This window comes from Ochotona princeps, chromosome 2, assembly GCF_030435755.1.
Source record: "Ochotona princeps isolate mOchPri1 chromosome 2, mOchPri1.hap1, whole genome shotgun sequence".
Taxonomy (NCBI): domain Eukaryota; kingdom Metazoa; phylum Chordata; class Mammalia; order Lagomorpha; family Ochotonidae; genus Ochotona; species Ochotona princeps.
Genome location: NC_080833.1, coordinates 18,154,253 through 18,172,354, shown reverse-complemented (window position 1 = coordinate 18,172,354; position 18,102 = coordinate 18,154,253). Strand labels below are relative to the sequence as shown.

The 18,102-nt window shown below is 58.4% G+C and overlaps 1 protein-coding gene across 1 annotated transcript; it reads right to left on the bottom strand.

Annotated features, from left to right (window-relative positions):
- Nucleotides 1–5,541: 5,541 nt before the first annotated feature.
- Nucleotides 5,542–15,714, bottom strand: SELENON (selenoprotein N). The gene is made up of 12 exons (XM_058677090.1): nucleotides 15,399–15,714; nucleotides 14,958–15,075; nucleotides 11,972–12,108; nucleotides 10,273–10,482; nucleotides 9,962–10,086; nucleotides 9,461–9,598; nucleotides 8,841–8,922; nucleotides 8,554–8,742; nucleotides 7,842–7,947; nucleotides 6,788–6,900; nucleotides 6,590–6,691; nucleotides 5,542–5,889 (listed from the first exon to the last, which is right to left on the bottom strand). Exons 1-12 carry the CDS (start codon nucleotides 15,573–15,575, stop codon nucleotides 5,719–5,721), a joined length of 1,668 nt encoding a protein of 555 aa, XP_058533073.1. The 5' UTR covers nucleotides 15,576–15,714; the 3' UTR covers nucleotides 5,542–5,718.
- Between the last annotated feature and the right edge of the window lie 2,388 nt (nucleotides 15,715–18,102).

The following is an 18,102-nucleotide window of genomic DNA, read 5'->3' as shown; positions in this document are numbered from 1 at the left end:
TCATCGAGCTGGAAGTGGCGAGATTGGCAGCAATTCACAACTGGAGAACTAGTACAACCACTTGAGCAGATGAATAAATGAAGATACAGAAAGGCAACTACAACCTTGTTAATAAGTGGTTGATTCTTAACAATCAGGCATTCAACAGATGAACTTATCTGGACAATATGATGCTGGACTTTATGCCTGGTAGATGCTTTCATTGAGAGAACCTCAGCTGAATTTGAACTGTGGTAACGCAGAGGGGTGGAGGAGTCCACCATGGCGGGGGGCCGGGGGGTTTGGGGGGTGGGGGGAATCCCACTGCCTATTAAACTATGTCACATAATGAAATGTAACCAATAAAAAAAAATAATAAAACATGATAATAGTGCTCTGGATAGTCCTTTAAAAAAAAAAAAAGATTTGTTTGCTTGAAAGGCACAATGAGTCTTCCACTCAACCCCTACTCCCCCCAAAAAAGAAGAGAGCTGGATTACTTCCTAAAACCGGCAAGACTCACAGCCAGGCCAAGCAGAAATCAGGAACCAGGAATGCAAGCCAGTCTCCCCCGTGGGTGAAGTAGCCCAGATGCTTGGGGCATGCTCTGCTGCTTTTCCCAGCGTGCACTGGCAGGAGGCTGAGTCTGAAACAGCATAGCCCAGCACTAAGATGCAGGACACGGGCATACCAAGCTGCCACACGTCGCGTCTGCAGACTCCTGATCAGCTGGACCAGACCCCAGGGGTCCCTGGGGAGAGACCCACACCCTCTCCCTTATCCTGGTCTCTCCCAGCTGAGGCTGTATCTGGCTCCTGGGCCGTGATCTTTGGTCCTAGCCTGTGGTCCTCATGAGCCAGGGCCGGTTCTGTGGGCCAACAGCCTGTGCAGTCCCAAACAGCCCTATTTCTAGAACCTCATACTTAGCTTAATGCTCTATGTTGTCCTCTTGACATTTTCTTTAAAGATTTATTTTTCAGGCCCGGTGTGGTAGCCTAGCACCTAAAGTCCTTGCCTTGCAAACACCAAGATCTTCCTCTGTCTCTCCTCCTCTCTGTATATCTGACTTTCCAATAAAAATAAATCTTAAAAAAAGAAAAAGAAAAAAAGAGAGAAAACAAAAAAGGGATTTATTTTTCTTTGAAATGTAGATTTACAGAGAGATGGACAGAGACAGAATTTCCATCTGCTGGTTCACTCCCCAATTGACCGCAATGGCCAGAGCTGAGTCAATCTGAAGCCAGGAGCCAGGAGCTCCTTCTGGGTCTCTGATGCAGATGCAGGCTCCCAAGGCTTTGGGCTGTCCTCTGTTTCGTCCAGCACAGCCAGTAACATGGACACCGCGAGGATCTGGGGATGAGGCACCGACAGGAGACCAGAGATGGTGGAAGTCTCTCCGATTCCTGCCTTTATTGCCCTATCACCTCTCCTTGCTTACTCTTTCCCCCACACCCTCATTAGCAGCGTATTGGGTACAGTTGAGTCCAATTAGATCAGGTGCTTTTAGCCCCAAGTCCATTCCCTGTAGTGCTCAGCTTAACCAGTGCTAATCAACTCCTTAGCCCACAACAGTCCTCGACTACTTTCCCAGGCCGCAAGCAGGGGGCTGGATGGAGCGTAGAACAGCCAGGACACAAACCTGTGTCCAGAGGGGAAGCAGATTATGAAATTGTTGGTCATTTTAAAATTGGGGGCCTTGCAGGTTGTGAAGCTGGTCCTGGCCAGAAGCTGAGGCTGACGTCCAAGGCCAACCAGCTTTCCAGCATGGCAGCTGGGGTTTTAACAGTTTCTGCCCCCTCCTGGGTGCCTGGCCTCATGCTGTCGCTCCTGGGTGGACATACCGCTTGGTGGCCTAGACAACTATGCTGCCCCACCCAGGACCCCTCACAGGGAGGACAGTGAAGCCCACTCTCCTGTGCCAGGGATTAACTGACACACCCAGTGAAGGACGCGCCATGGTTTATACTCTAGAGCACTTCCCTGGGACTGGGCTGAGCCCGGGCTGACTCTAACCTGGCCTAGCATTTTCCCTTCCCTCCTCTACTTCACTGTGTCCTGAAATTGGCTTCAAATAAGTCAGGGTAGGGGCCAGTGCCATGGCATAGTGGGTTAAACTGCTGTCCGTGATGCCAGCATTCCACACCGGCACCAGTTTGAGTCCTGGCTGCTCCACATCCCATCCAGTTCCCTGCTAATGTGCCCGGGAAAACAGCCAAAGATGGTCTAGGTGTTTGGGTCCCTGCACCCATGTGGGAGAGCTAGAGGAAGCTCCAGGCTCCTGGCTTTGGATAGGCAGGCCTAGCTCGGGCCTTTGTGGTGATTTGCAGAATGAACAAGCATTATGGAAGATCTCTGCCTCCCTCATTCTCTTTTAATCTGCCATTCAAATAAAAGGTTTTGTCTCAAAAAAAAAAAAAAAAAAAAAAAAAAGCAAATAAGTCAGAATGGGTGTTTGGCCAGTTGGTGTTGTGCCAGGGTAGGACACCCATTTCCAATGTCCCATTTCAGAATGCCTGGGTTTGGGGCCAGCATGTGGCAGCAGCGGGTAAAGCCACCACCTGTGAGCCTAGCATCCCATAGACACTGGTTGATGTCCTGACTACTCCACTTCTGATCCAGTTCCCTGCTAACAGCCTGAGAACAGCAGCAGGCATGCTTGGGTGCCCCACTGCATGGAGAACCAGAGATGCTCCTGGCTCCTCCCTGTCCAGCTCTGGTCACTGCAGCCGTCTGTGGGGTGAAGCAGTGGATAGAAGATCAATCTTTCTGTAACTTTAAAAATAAACAATTATTTAAAGATGCACTTATTTTTATCTGAAAGGCAGACAAAGAGAGATCTTACATCCGCTGGTTCATTCCCCAAAAGGCCACAGCGGCCAGAGCTGAGCCAGTCTGAAGCCAGGAGCCTCCTCCTGATCTCCAGCGTAAAAACAGGGCCCCAAGGACTTGAGCCAACCTCCGCTGCTTTTCCAGGCTGATCCCAGGATCGGAAGTGGAGCAGCTGGGACATGAACTGGGCTCATACAGGATGCCAGTGCCATAGTTCGAGGTTTAGCCTACCATATCACCAAGCCAACCCCTATAATTTCTTTTAAAATATTATTTTTTGTTTTTAAGATTTATTTATTTTTATTACAAAGTCAGATATACAGAGAGGAGGAGAAACAGAGGGGAAGATCTTTCGTCTGATGATTCACTCCCCAAGTGACTGCAATAGCCGGTGCTGCGCCAATCTGAAGCCAGGAGCCAGGAACTTCCTCTAGGTCTCCCACATGGGTGCAGGGTCCCAAGGCCTTGGGCTGTCCTCAACTGCTTTCCCAGGCCACAAGCAGGGAGCTGGATGGGAAGTGGAGCTACCGGGATTAGAACTGGCAACCATATGGGATCCCAGCGCGTTCAAGGTGAGGACTTTAGCCGCTAGACCACCGGGCCAGGCCCTTATTTATTATTATTTTAAAAAGCAGATTTACAGAGAGAAGGCAAAATAGAAAGACCTTCCATCTGCTGGTTCACTCCCCAAATCACTGCAATGGCCAGAGCTGAGCTGATCTGAAGCCAGGAGTCAGTGTCTCCCATGCAGGTGCAGGATCCCAAGGTCCTGAGCTGTGCTCGACTGCTTTCCCAGGCATAAGTAAGGAGCTGGATGGGAAGTGGAGCAGCTGGGATACAAACCAGCATCCATATAGGATCCCAGTGCTTGCAGGGGGAGGATTAGCCAACTGAGCCATTGCAGCACACACACACACACACACACACACACACGATTTTTTTTTTTTAAAGAGTGCTTAAGTTTGAGTCTCAACTTCACTTCTGTTCCCAGATTCTTGCTAAAGCGTACCCTGGGAAGCAGCAGAGGGTGGCTCCAGTTGTTGGGTCCCTGCCACCCACCTGGGAGACCTGGACTGAGGTTCCACTTCCCAGTGTTACCCTGGCCCACCCTGCCTGTTGTGGACCTCAAAGAGTAAAGCACCAGGCGGGAGAGTTCTGTCAGTGTGCCTTCCAAATAAACACGTAATTCCGGAAAAGATCATCTCATGCCTGGCTCAGGCTCTACGTCAACGGGCTAACTTGAGAATCTTTCAGTAGTTAAGTCCTGCCATGTGCTCTGCCACAAGCTGCTTGGGGAAGGCACGCAGGCTGTCTGGTCCCAAGAGTCTTCCAGCTCCCACCTGCACAGTCAGTCCCAACAGGGGCTGGACCGTGGGAAGGTGGGAACGCAGAAGGCAATGACGCCCACTCCAGGGTCCAACCAGCCCTGTCTTCCCCATCACAGGAGAGGGAGAAGGTGGCAGAGGTTCGACCAGTGCAGCGGGGCCTCAAGGCACAGCTGGCAAGACACTGGGCACTTTGGCACTAGAACGGGTTGGAGCAGTGCCAGGTAGGGAGCGGGCTGGGGTACGGGGGAGGGGCTGACACTCTCACCCCACCCCAGGCTCAAGGGTGCGCATACGCCTCAGCACATTCAGGCGTCCGCCCTCTCTGCTGCTGCTCAGGGTGCAGCACCCAGCCCTGGGCACTGGCTCTGGCTCCACCGTGCACACAGCACAGGAGATGACAGGGTCTGGGCTCCATATCAGGGACAACAGGCAGGAAGGGAGGTGGGGATACAGCACCAAGCCCAGGTCTTGGAGTCCCCCGTGGGCTTGAAGCTCCATCCCGCCATTCTGGGGGACCCTCAGAGTCACTTCTCTTCCTGAACCTCCAGTCTGTATATCCTCAGGGCAGGAGTGAGCACCACGCCCCTCACCTGCTGGGTACAAGAAAGCACAAGGACACGCCATCTTAGCCCACCGGCTGCCGTTTTATACCCGACGCAGCATGGAGAAAGCAACTGGCGGGGGGCTCCGAGTGGGTACCCCGACGGCAGGCCCCGGGATGGGACCAGGCTTGGGGGCAAGAAGGAGCGAGCTACTTCCACAGAGCTGAAGAGGAGGCAGAGGCCGGCCTCCCCCCACGCAGCAGCGGGAACATCGAGCTGGGCCCTCTGGGGTTTCAGGCCCAGCTGTCATGGCGCTGCTGCTGGGGGAGCTCAGGCCCCTCCCTTCTCCTCAGGGCTGGGCATCCCGAAGTCCCTATGAACTGGAAATTCCCTAAGAACGTTTTCCTGTGAGTATAAAAAGGCCTGGACACAGACATGGCCTGTGCCTTGGAAGTGGCCAAGGAAAGCCGACAGCCCCCGGCCGTAGGTGAGCTGGTGTGGGGCACCCGGAGGTGCAGGAGAGAGTGGGCTCTGAGAAGGCCAACTTCCAAGGAGTGGGAATGCTTCCGGGGCATGGGCAGTAGGAGCCCTTGACCCTGGGCTGCTTCTGGTTGGAGGCAGAGGCTGGCTTCACAGCTGACCTGCCCAAGCAGCTGGTGTCCGGTGAGGCCTACCCAGGCCTCTGGGGTGCCATCATGGTCTTGGTGGTCTGGGGAGCACAGGGGGCATGGCTCCAAAACCGTGTATGCAGGGGGGATGGTGGGCAGGGCAGAGCAGAGCTTGTGGGCTGGAGCCCCATGAGGCTTCCTTTGTGGGTGGGGAGAAAGCAACAAAGGGGACGGATCACAAGGACCTGCGCTCCAGCAGGCCTGAGCTCCGAGTTCCTCCACCTGCACCTCTAGTTCTCCCACTCCCAACTCCCTAGGGCAACCACCCTTGGCTGATGGCAGGCCCCGTGGGGAGGCACACAGGCCAAGTCTGAGATGGGCTGTGAGAGGCCTGCCCGCCTGACACGTCTCTGTCATCAAGCCAGGCCAGGGCTAGGGCTGGAGGAGGGGCAGACCACGCTGCAGGCCCTCCCGCAGGAAGCGCAAGTAGGTGGTCGTGGACGGGTCCTCGAAGGTGGACGAGAAACCAAAGACACTGTTCTCCAAGTCCTCAGGCTTCAAGGCGGTGATGTCCAGGAAGTAGTTGGCATTGATGTGGTGGACCTGGGGGAGGGGCTGGGTGAGGGAGGACCCTGGCCCCACCCCTCTGGGGCTGTCCTCACCCAGGCTAGCTGCCACCCATCCTGACAATGGGACTCCTCCTCTCCCAGTCCGGGGGCGGGAGACACACTAGCACCTCCTGGCATCCCAGCATCATCTTTCCCGTGGCCTCTCTGGCTGCCACAGCCCAAAATGGCCTATGTCCTCTGTGCTTATGGCCGCAGTCCCAGCTATCCCAGCACCTGCACTCCACAGGCCTGCTTCCTCTTCTGCCTCTTGCCATAGCCAGGGAGAGCCTTAAAGCCATGGCTGGTTCCAGCAAGGTGGCAGCCAGGACTACGTGAGCAGCCTCACCTCCCCTGGGTCCCAGTCCCCCCAGGGTGCGGTCAGTGCTGAGCGTGGGGCCGCAGAAGCCCCTGGCCTGCTGCCTGGTCCCTCCCTTCCGTGCAGGCTCCTGCTCCAGGAACTGCCCCACACTAAGACCCTGAGGCAGCCAAGCCTGCTCCCACTGCCCCAGAACTTCCAAGCAGGGCAGCTGGGATCAGAAAAGCCAGACTAGTCTCCCCAGCTCATTGCAGGCCTGCACTTCTTCACAAATTGTAACCTTCGCCCACTAGCTTAAGGCTTTGCAGCCAGAAGGCAGTGCCAGACCCAAAGCTGGGCAGGTTGGCACCCCTAAGCGGCCCAGACCCGGGGTGCCTACCACCGTGCCATTGGGCAGGCAGATCATCATCTCCACGGGGAAGCTGTACTTCTCCAGGTGCAGGCTGGCCAGCTTCCGATGGGACGGGTTGTCCTGCTTGTTCTGTGGGGACAAGGGGTGGCGCTCTGAGACCTCAGCACCCAGCACGGTCCTGCCCCAGAGCTCCCATGGGGCTGCTCTGCCCACCCGCCTGCTCACCTGCAGGTCCTCCAGCTCCTTGACCAGGGACCAGGTACTGACAAAGCTCTCATTGAGCAGGGTGAGGATGGGCGAACTTTCCAGGACGGTCTCCCGGAGAGTTCGCCCCGAACCTGTCCCGAGAGATAACAGAGCGTGGGCAAGGGGCCCCATACCTGACTGAGGTTTTCAATCAGAAGCGACTGGGTTTGGGGCACATGCCCCAGGCTGTGCCCAGGTGATGGAGCTGCCACAGAATAGGCAGTGGATAGGTGATAACTGATTAATGGGATCACACTGGCTTCTGAACAGGGCATCTACCTGACCCAGGGACTTGCAAACACTGAACTCTCTGTGCCCCAGGCCCTTTGCACAGGCCACTGCTCTATCTGGAACACTCTTCCCCTGTCATTTGACAAACTCCTACTAAAAGTTACTTTCTCCAGGAGGCCCTCCCCAGTACCCCAGCCACACGGCCTCATGCCATCTGGCCTTGTGTCTCACTCACCACACCCTAACTTCCTTTACCTCTGTGCCACACTGTGTCCTCCCCAAGGAGGGACCATCATCTTCCTCACTGTGGGGCGGCGGCCCCTTGCCTACTGCTTGGCACCCAGGTGCCTGGGCCCTAGCACTAGCTGGCTGAGGGCACTTGTCTTTGTACCCATGCCTGACCCCTGAGAAGGCTGCTGGGAGCAGTTTTGCGGGGTTTCTTCCAGGAATTGAACGCCAGCCCCGCCTCCAGTCCTCGGTCCCCTGTTACAAGTGTGTGAAGCTCTAAAGCATGCCCTGTCGTTAGTCACATGCATATGACACTTGAGAGGGTGTAGGCTGTGTTCCCGCCACCTGCCCAGCTCCGGGGAGGGAAGGTCACTCAGCCACATCACTAGGCAAGAAAGGGCAGGGGGTCGCCCCAGGCTGCCCTTTCTTCTGCCTCTCGTGGCTTCCCCCTGGCTCCACACAGAACCCCTCCCCCTTGCTGTGACATCCCCAAGTCCCTCAGAGTCCTATCGGGGGCATCATGGAGGTCTCAGGCTCGCCTTCAGCCCCCGGACCGGCCGGGCGGGCCCCTCACCTCAGCAGGACTGGTCGTCCAGCGCCCCCCACAGCAGGATCGAGTGCACCAGCTTCTTCTCAGCCTTGGCCCGGTCGAAGGCCTCGGTGAACGGCAGGTAGGTGACCTGCAGCCAAGACAGGGCAAGGCAGTGGGTGTGGCCGCGGCCCTGCGCGGGCGCTGGGAACAAATGGTGAGACCGTGTACACGGATGCAGGCATGGGTACTTGGGTCACTGTACATGTGTTTCTATGTGCATGCCCCGCCCACATGTTTCTTTGAAGGATATTTCTCTGTATGTACATGTGCGTATTTCTGTGGGGATGTATGTGTGCCTGTGTGCAGGCATGTGTCAGCGTATGCATTCCTGGGTATGCATGTGTGTCTCTAAGACAAGTGTGTCTGTGGGTACATGTTTGTGTGTCCGTGGAAGTACCTGCATCTGTCTGTATGGCTCTGTGTCTAAGCTTGTGCCAGTACATGTCTGTGTTTGCACCTGTACTTTGTGTGTGTCTATATGTATATGGTGTATCCATGTACACCTGTCCACATGTATTCTATAGACATGTGTCTATACATGTATGTGAGTGTATGATGAGGGTCTGCTGAGCTCCCTCAGGCCAGCTGCCTGCATACCTTCCAGGCCCCAGGGCCACCTGCCACCTGCTGCTCTGCAGCTCTAGGCCTCACCCCACCCGGCCCACCCCTGACCATCACACCTACCCAGCCTCACCTTCTTGAAGGGGTACATGGCCACCTCCAGGCGCCGGGCAGCCTCCTCCCAGCTCAGCTCCTGCTGCCACGTGATCTCCTCAAACACGAACTGGAGGGGCTCTCCCGAGGGTGGGCGGCTGGCGAGTATGTTGCCGTTCTCATCCAGGATCACAGAGGGCACAGAGGGGCCCATGGCTTCCAGCTCCATCTGGGTGGGGTCAGTGGACAGGGGTGGCTCAGGGGCGTGACCCCTGTGACCCTCAAAGACACACCCCAAGTCCTGGGGTGGGACAGCTGCGCGCTCACCTGGGGAATGTAGCCAATGTCCACCTCCATGCTGCTGCTCTCACTGGCCCCGTACAGCCACTCCATGTCCACGTTCAGTGACCTGGGGCGGCCAGGGCAGAAGAGCTGTACCTTGTGTAACATCACAGTGACCATGATACAGAGGGGGACATGAAACTTCACCTTGCGAATTACCTGAGCTTGTTGCTGCTGGATTCTGATCCTAGAAGACACACCCTTTCCTCCGCCCAACCTGCTTCTATATTTCCCTCCACCGACCAGGCTCCTGACAGGTCAGAGGACCTTCCCAGTCGGGCCTCAAGTCTCCGAGGCAGACTGACAAGTGGGCACCATCCTTGCCCATTGCTCCCCTCCCCATAGCCTCCCTAACAGGAGGTGGACCTGCTGGGCGCAATCTGTCAACCTGCCACATGGGGGCACCCCAGGACTGATGACTCCCAGCCAGGGGCTCAGTGAGGCATAGCTCAGCCCTGGTGCCCAGCAACCCAATCCTCAGCTGGCCACAGCCTCCATCCCATCCAGGCCGGGAGCCCCTTCCTGCTCAATGCCCTAGTTGCCCCTGGGTTGTGGGCAGTTGTGTCAGCAGCAGCCTCCCCATGTGGCGTCGGCGCAGCTCCCACCTGTGGTTGGGCACGAAGAGGCGGAAGTCACGGACATGGGTGGCATCCTTGGAGAGGATGATGTGGCCAGTGAACTGGCCGGGGGAGAACCAGAAAGGGAAATCGGGTGGCTCACTGAGCTGGAATTCGGCATGGATCCTGCAGAGAAGGGGTCTGGTAAGCCAGGGTGCCCCCCACCACATACTTCCTCCCGACACCTGTGTGTGGGGAAAGGGCTGGCATCCCTTGTGGCCCAGGTTCTGGGCCTCCTCTGGAAGCCTCGCCTTGACCCTGCCCTGAGCTTCCATGGTCTTTTCAGGGTGCGTGTGAGCTGGTGTTTCGGACCCTCCGTGTGGACAGCACCATCAAGGTGACCTGCCTGAGGCAGTGAGCAAGTAGCGCCACATTTCCCTCTGGGTCCTTGTGTGAACTGGGCCTACAGGCCAGGGGAGCTGGGATGGCAGGCCAGGCCTGCCCCTACCATGCCTGAAAGCCCCCGGCCTGGCAAGCTGGCCAGCTCACCGGAACATGACTGTGTAGTAGGAGTCGCTGATGGCGGTCAGGCATGCCACTGCCCCCTGCGGGGCGAAGCGGGTCTTCACGAAGGGGCGCGGGTGGAACATGCTCAGGAGCCGATGGATGATGACCTGCAGGGAGGGAGGGGGCCAGAGACCCAGGCTGGCTTGCAATGTCCTGCTGGGCCTGTATGCCCAGGGTGAGGATCAGCTCCAGACCGGAGGCCCAGGGGTCCTGGGACAGTGATGCGGGAGCCCCAGAGGGGGCGCAGCAGGCAGGACCACTGGGGGCCTGCCTCTTGCTGTGGCTGCCCTCACCTCCTTGCCCTTGGGTGGCGGGGGGTAGAAGCGGTTGTTGGACAGGTAGCCGGTGAAGACACTTAGCTCGCTGGGAATGATCCACCAGGGCTCACCCAGCTCCTGGCCTGGTGGAGGCAGGAAGGGCCGGAAGTGGCGGGCAGCAAACACGGCACTCGGCGAGGCTGCAGTGGTCCAGTTGCGAAGACCAGCCAGGGCAAGGCGGGAGACCTGGGCCAGGGAGAGCAGAGTTCTGGGGCACTGAGGGCATGCCCTGTGGCCCACCCTGGGGGCAGCCTGGGGTCACAGCATCTTGCTTCAGGGTGGGGCAGCTGAAGGGGTGTGGGAGGAACCCAAACCTGGGGGCTGGGCTGTGTCCCCTGGGACCACCCCCACACCACTCTGCCTTGCGCTTCACTCTCCAACCTCCTGTTTGGTTTGCAGCTAAGTCTGAAGACACAGGCCAGGGGGCATCTCCACTTGCTGGGCGTACTGGGCACTCTGCTTGCCTGGTTCCATGTCTGGAGCTGCTGGGGCAGGCCCTGGGGACCCTACCCTCTCACAGCTCCTCCTTGCAGGCTGTATGCCCCCCACTCCCAGGTATCTATTCCCACCCCCATCCCTGTGACCCTGAGCGTACAGTGCCCCTCAGGGGAGCTCAGACCACCGGGAGGAGGGCGCCTTGTCTTTGGCAAGCAGCAGGTTCCTCTCCTTCCCTGCAGGCAGGGTGGCAGGAGCCCTGCACAGATGGCAGGTGACAAGGAAGACACAAGGTATTCCCACCGAGGGGCCTGGGCTGCCGCTGCTGTCTGCAAGTGCCAAGTGCTCACAGGCCTGCAGTGACCACCTGCCTGCTCTGTGTGGCCACCATCGCTAACCTCCCTCCGGCCCAGCTGTCAGGGGGTGGCGACCACGCCAGAGCTCCCTACCACTTCCAGGACTCTCCCAGCACCAGTTCAACAACTCCGAAGTGAACTCACTGCCTCCACAGCAGAGCTGAGCTCCGCCCTGCACTCCCCGGGGCAAGCAGCCCAGCCGAGGCACCCTCTCCCTCCAGGCTGGCCTCCCTTGGTCAGCACCCTGCCCAGATGCCCCCTGCAGTGTTCCTGTCCCATCCTGCTGGTTTGGGCTGCTCTTGGGCCTCTGAGCATGCGCAGCTGCTCCCAGAAAGGCCAAGCTGGCCTGAGGCCCCAGCTGGAGGCCAGCCTGGTGACCAGGAAGCAGGGAAGGAAGTCTGACATCACTGAAACAGAGGAGGCCCAGAGGAGCGTGCAGGAAGGCCTCGGGGGGCGGGGCTGGCAGGGCCCCATCTGGTCTTCCTCCTTCCAAACCGTAGCTCAATCAGGGTGCCCATCAGTGCCAGGCACTGGGCTTGGGAGGCCAAGGCGGATGGACACGAACAGGATGAGCAGAGAGGGTTTGTGGCGATTGCACTTGCTGCTCCCTACCCCTGTGGTCAGTCTCTGTCAACGGTCACTCCCTCCAGGAAGCCATCCCAGATCCTCCTGTCTGGGGTTGGACTCACAACTCTTCTGTCTCCTGCTCCCCCTCCAGACTGTGGGCCTGGGCAGCAGGAACAGCATCCCAGACACCCAGAGTCCCAGACAGGGCCTGGAATGGTAGTGGGGCATGCAGAGGGCAGCCCACAGAGCAGAGAGGAGAGGAGAGCACGGTGAGAATGCACATGCGCAGGGACCCCGCCCCGCCCTGCCCCACTCACCCCCAGGAACCCATCCTTGCTCTTGGTCATCGTCTCCGGCCGCAGAGGCTGGAACCGGGCTTCTATGGTGAGTGTCTCCTCGCTGGGGTCGGCGGTCAGCTCCTCCTCCTCCTCATAGCTGGGGGCTGCAGCAGACCCTGCAGGACACAGGTGGCTGCAGGTGGCAGGGACCCACTGGGATGAAGCCAGTGTGACCACTGGTGTCCACCATCACAGTCCTGGGAGGTGACCATGATGCTGCTCCTCTCAAGGCTGTAATGTGGAGGCTCAGAGACGGGAGCTGCTCCCCTAGAGGCTGCACAGCCAGGAAGTGGGCATCGGGACCCACAGCCAGGCTGCTGGGACTTGGAACCCACCAGTACCCCTGGTCCTCTGGGGACCAAGAAGGATCCCCAACCAGGAGATCAGAAAGGGAGAGGAGGTCGGCTGTATTTGGCGTCAGGGGCTTCTTTGCCTTTCTTCTCAAGAGGCCCCGTCCCCTCTGTGTAAGGAGAGGTCGGCCAGCAGCCACTGCCCGGTCTCTCAGATCTGCTCCTGCTTAGAAGTATGCCAGGTGAGTGTCCTGGAGGCACCAGGAGGGCTTGGGGAGAAAGAAGCCAGTGGCTAAAGGGGCGAGTCACATGCCATGCAGAGAAGCCGGATGGGGCCCATGGTGTCTCACACCCAGGCAGAGGCGCAGCTGATCAGCTGGCGGTGGCTGATGGAAGAGCCGGTGGGCAGAACTCCGGCTGGCAGCCTGGACGTAGCTCTTAGTCAGGGGTCCCCAGAGTCCCCAAGGGTTCCTCTCTACAGGTCCAGGGCAGGCGTTTGGTGGAGCAGCTAAGATGTCCATTGGGGTGCTCACTTCGGGGCCCAAGCCCCAGTTCTGACCTGCATTCCAGTTGATGCACAGCAGGTGGGATGCCTCAAGTCGCTGGGGCCCTGACACTCAGGTGGGAGACCTGGACCGAGCTTTCCATTTGGGCCTGGTCCAGCCCTTGCCCCTGTGGTCAGTGTGGACAGCACCGGTGCTGGATGGTTCTCTCTCTGCCTTTTAAACGAACTGAAACCTGCCTCGGATGCCCCCGAATGCGAAGGGGCGGAGGAGGCCCCGTCTCTGAGTGGGAAGTCCACGGGCGCCCTTGCCACATGTCTTCTAGGACCACTCCATTCCTGCCTGCAGTGGCCCCCGGAGAGCGACAGGAACACTCAGGCTGCTATGGCACCTGCTAATTGCTGGATTTCACCACTACCATGGATCATTATTCATCATCACACTCAGCATGTTCAAGCCCATCGGGTTTCTTTTCTTTTTTTTGTTTAACAGAAGTTGTATTTCCGGGCTGATGAGTAACATCATTATGGACAACTTGTAAAACTGTTAAGGTAAAAAGCAAGAAATGAACCATGCCCACAATCCCACCGCCTGGCAGGAACTCCCTGCCTCTATTCCTCACTTGGATTGGTTTGCTTTGCCCTCTGCTTTCCCAAAATTTGGCTAATGGCTGAGAGCTAAAGGAGGGAAAAATGTTTATGTTGAAGAAATTCAATGTTTCATCAGTATTGTGGTGTTAAGTCACAGCGGGTTAAGTCACTCCCTTCAATTCTATATGGGCACCTGTTCGAGCCCTGGCTGTTCTGCTTTTCTTTTATTTTTTAAAAAGATTTATTTGTTTTTGTTGGAAAGGCAAGTTGACAGAGAGAAGGAGAGACAGAGAAAAATTTTCATCAGCAAATGGTTGCTACGGCAGGAGCTGAGCCAATCTGCAGCCAGGAGCCAGCAGCTTCTTTCAGGTCTCCCACACAGGTGCAGGGTCCCAAGGCTTTGGGCTTTCTTTCACTGCTTTCCCAGGCCACAAGCAGGGAGCTGGATGGGAAGCAGGGCGGCCAGGACACAAACTGGTGCCCATAAGGGATCCCAGCACATGAAGAGTGGTTATTAGCCAACACAGCCCTTGTACCAGGCTGCTGCTCTGCTTCTAATCTGGCTCCCTGCTGATGCACCTGTCCACCAAGGACTTGGGCTGCCATCCATGTGGGAGACCCAAGATGGAGTTCCTAGTTCTAGCTTTCATCCAATCTCATCCATTCTTGCCATTTAGGAAATGAACCAGAGGATGAAGATCTTTCCCTCTCTTTCTCTCCAACTCTGCCTTTCAAATAAATAAAACTTAAAAAAATAAAAAGGGCCTGCACACCCAGCAGCTTGGTGAACTTGTCATTAGCACGGCCCTCCCGCTCTCTGGCCATAAAAGGACGATGCGCAGGTGGCTATGCAGCCGTTCAGAGACACATATGCAGAACACGAGGTAAGAGCAAGGCCACAAGGGTGTATGACCTGTTTGCCTGCCCATCTGCTTTGGGGACAGAACTGCCTGCTGCCTGCCTCAGACAGACATTGATACACTGCCCTGTGGCCAATTAGCATTTGCCTTCTGACTCTCCACCCCCACGAGCAGTGACCACGGGTCACAGATCAGCAAGTGGCCAACCTAGCAGCTCACATGCCTGAGTCCCAGAAAGCCATAGCGCCCCGTGAGCAGCTGCCCCCTCCTTCTTGCCTTTGTCAGCTACTGACAGGCCCACAGCAGCAGTCAGGGTTCACAAAGTCCCAAGTCTCAGAAATGTCACAAGAAAGTTGAAGGACAGAGATGGGGACGGGAGGCAGGTGTTTTACAACTCATCAGAGTGCTTCAGCCCCTCACGGTCTCCCTGCTCCCTGAATCACTACCCACAACTGGGTACACGTGGATGGCAGGGACCGGATGGAGTACCCCACCGCGCGCTGGCAGCACCAGCTCCTGGCACCAGGCTTCAGGAGAGAAGTCATGGGTGGAAGGTGTCTTGCGGTACTGAGGAGCTGGCCAGTGGCAGCAGCTCAGCCAAGCGACTAGCCAGGAGGGGCCAAAGCCGGAAGGATCCCAGAGGCCCGGGGACACTGAGGATGCGCCCTCCCTCCATCCCTGCCAGGCTGTGCAGCAGCACAGCCAGGTGTGCCTCTCCTTACCCGTGAGCTTCTCAGCAATGGGTTTGAATTCTTCTGGGCTGATGTAGAGATCCTGGTCTGTGTCCAATGAGGAGAAGAGGAAGAAGCCTTCGGGCCCCAGGGCCTTGCGCACAGCCTCCTGTGCGGGAGGAAGGGCACCTCCTGGTCCAGCTTCGTGCTTTCCTTTAGCTGCTGCCCCTCGCACCACTCTGTCCCACCCTGTCCTTCCCAAGTCCCCTTCCAAATGACCCTGGTGGCTTTACCCCGCTCTTGCATCATCACCCTCTCCCGCGTCCCCAGCATCGCACCGCGCCTTTGTTTGCGGTCACCGTCCAGGGCAGCCTTGCCCGGGGACTGTCCCAGCCCTGGGCTCTCCCGGGACGATGCTTGGCACGGCCCGGCCACCTGCCCCCCTCCAGTTCCCGACCCCCATCTTCATTCGCCCGACCCAGCCCAGCCCACCTGCCGGGCAGACGCTTGGGCCTCCGCGTGGCGAGCGAAGGCCCGGGCGGCGGCTGCGGCCGTGGCGGCGGCGAGCAGGGCCCCGAGCAGCCCCATGACGCGCGCGCGGCGGCTTGGCGGCGCTTCGTCCGGCCCCGGGACGCGCGGCGGGCGCTCGGCCGGCCGAGCCCGGCCCATGGCGGCGCGGCTGCAGCTCCGGAGCGGCCTCGGCGCGACTCGCTGGCCGGCGCGGGCGGAGCCGGAGCCGGGGCCGGGGGTGGGACAACCGGAGGGGCCGGGCCGGGGTCCGCCGCAGCCGCGGTGGGCTCCACGCCCCGCCTAAGCCGCCCGCGCTGCCTGAGGCGTCGGTGCAGTCGCGAAGGGAGCACGGTCCTGCAGGCCACGCGAGGCTCCTCCCGGGGCTGCGGCGGTCCAAGGCCTGAAGCAGGCCTCTGTGCTCCCCTTCCGTCCTGCCTGGCCAAGCCCAGAGAGCAGCTCCAGGCGGGGGGCAGGGACAAAGAAGGAACCGGGCCTCTGGGCCGGGGGCGGGGGCTTTCAGGGTCACTCTAGTGGGCTGGGGCGGGCAGAGGAGGGTGCAGCTGGGCCTGCTGCCCCTGACTGCACCTCCGCAGCCGTGGTCCTGCTCTGGTTCTGGCGCAGGGGTGGTGCTCCCAGGGTCCAAGTTCTTCCATTACCAGGATGATCCAAAGAATCGCAGGGGTGCCCACTCCAGAGAGTAGTCTGGGCATGTTTGCAGGCAGCCTACGATGCCAATGCTGGTGGATGAGGGCCCTGGCAGGTGGTGGGCAGCTGCGTGGCTCCCACAGGAGGACTCAGAGGCCATCGGAGAGCCGTGAGGACACCACCAGCCCCAGCGTGGGTGCACCGGCCCCTCAGTCCGGTTTATCTACCTGCCGTACAGGTGGAGCCGCCCTGAGATCTGGCACCCGGGTCTGTCTCAACCCACTCTCTTGCTATCATGCGTGTCCTTAGTGCCCACAGTGTGTGCTCCCGGTGCAGTGCAGGGCATGGCACATGGGGAGCCCTCTAAAGTGTCTGTTGGATGAGTAAGTCGCAAAGGCCTTTTGGTCGTGGGCAACGCCAGCCTCTGCTCTGGCCCCATGGTCTCCGCGGCATTCTCAGAGGACCTGCCACTGGTGTGGCTCCCCAGGGCTTCGGACAGTGCCACTTCTGGCTCATCATTGCTGATGTTTGGGGACACGTGGCTTATGGCAGCTGTTGTTAGAAAGATCTGACTCCGTCCTATCAGGAGGCACAACTAATGGAACATGGAACAGGTGGGGAGGGAAGATGGATGAGCTTGGGCCCCTGGGAAACAAGGGAGGGGCATTCTCCAGGCCAGGCAGCTCTTGGCTGTTATTGCAGCTTTTGGGTTAAACACATGGATTCGTGGTCAGTATTATGGTACAGCAAGCTAAGCTGCCACCTGAGATGCTGGCATCCCATATGCGTGCCAATTCAAGCCCCGGTTGCTCCCTGCTAATGCAGTTAGGAAGATGCACCAATGTGGGAAACCTGAATAGAACTGATGGTTTGTGGCTTTAACCTGACCCCGTCCTGGACATTGTGGCCATTTGGGGAGTAAAGCAAAGTGCCTGGAAGACCTCTGTGTCTCCCCATGCCTTAATTAGAAAAGAAAAGAAAGAAAAAGCTACCGGGGACCAGGGGCCCATGCCTCACACAGATGGTATGTTTGTGAAGATTGGCTCAGGCCAATGAGCTTTGGGGAGCAGGGTGGCCCTGGGGGCTGACCCTCAGGAGACATCAGCTCTGGAGATGGAGCTGGCCTGGTGGGCACCCTTCCCAGGAGGGCTGACCTGAGGGCAGGGCAGGATCTTGGGGACCTGAGCTGGGATGGCTCATCTGGCAAGAACAGGCCCTGTGGGGTGCCTCCAGCAGCTGGCTTCTGGCCCTGCAGTGGGCCAGGGTGGCATCTGGAAGCTAGCAGTCAGTGAACACTGCAAGGTCATTGGTGGGGTCGCCGTGTGCTGCAGGAGCTCACAGGTCAGCAGGACATTACCCACCCGTCCTTCCATTCACTGAGGGGCAGCTGAGTCTGTGCTAGGATCGGGGCTTGGTCAGGGGAGGCATGGGCGTGTCCCCTCCCCCGAGGATGTCAGTGGCTTCTGTGTCCCCTCCCCAGCACAGAGAGGTGCCACAGACCCGGGGCATGGCAGCCCTGAGTTCAGGAGCTGTCAGTCACAGCACCCAAGGGCGAGCTTGCTGCAGCGGGAACAGCAGGGATGAAGGTCTGGTGGCTGGAAGCTTGGCTGTGCATCCACAATCCAGTAGCTTTGAACAGGGAGTCCCCAAAGCTGTGTGACAGGAGATGAGGAGGCGGGAAAGCCAGGCTGGGCCTCCGGGCAGCCTGTGAAGACCCGGTTTGCATCCCAAGAGAGGGACACTTGACTACCCGGGGCTTGGCTTGCTGTCCTCTCCTCCCCGACTCTGCTCCTGCCTGGAGACCCGCGCCTTGGATGTCTGCCCCGGCCTCATCATAGCCAGGGGTGCAAACTGACCCACACTCCAGGCCACTCCACCTTCCCACGAGAACAGGGGGTGGCCCTGCCAGTCCTGCTTCTCCTTATTCTCTCTCCCTCTCTTCCTCCCTCTCTCCCTCTGTGTTCCTCCATCTCTGTCTCTCTCACACACAGGTACCTGCCTGCCAGTAGAATTGTGTCTTCTAACTCAAGTCTCCTTGCGG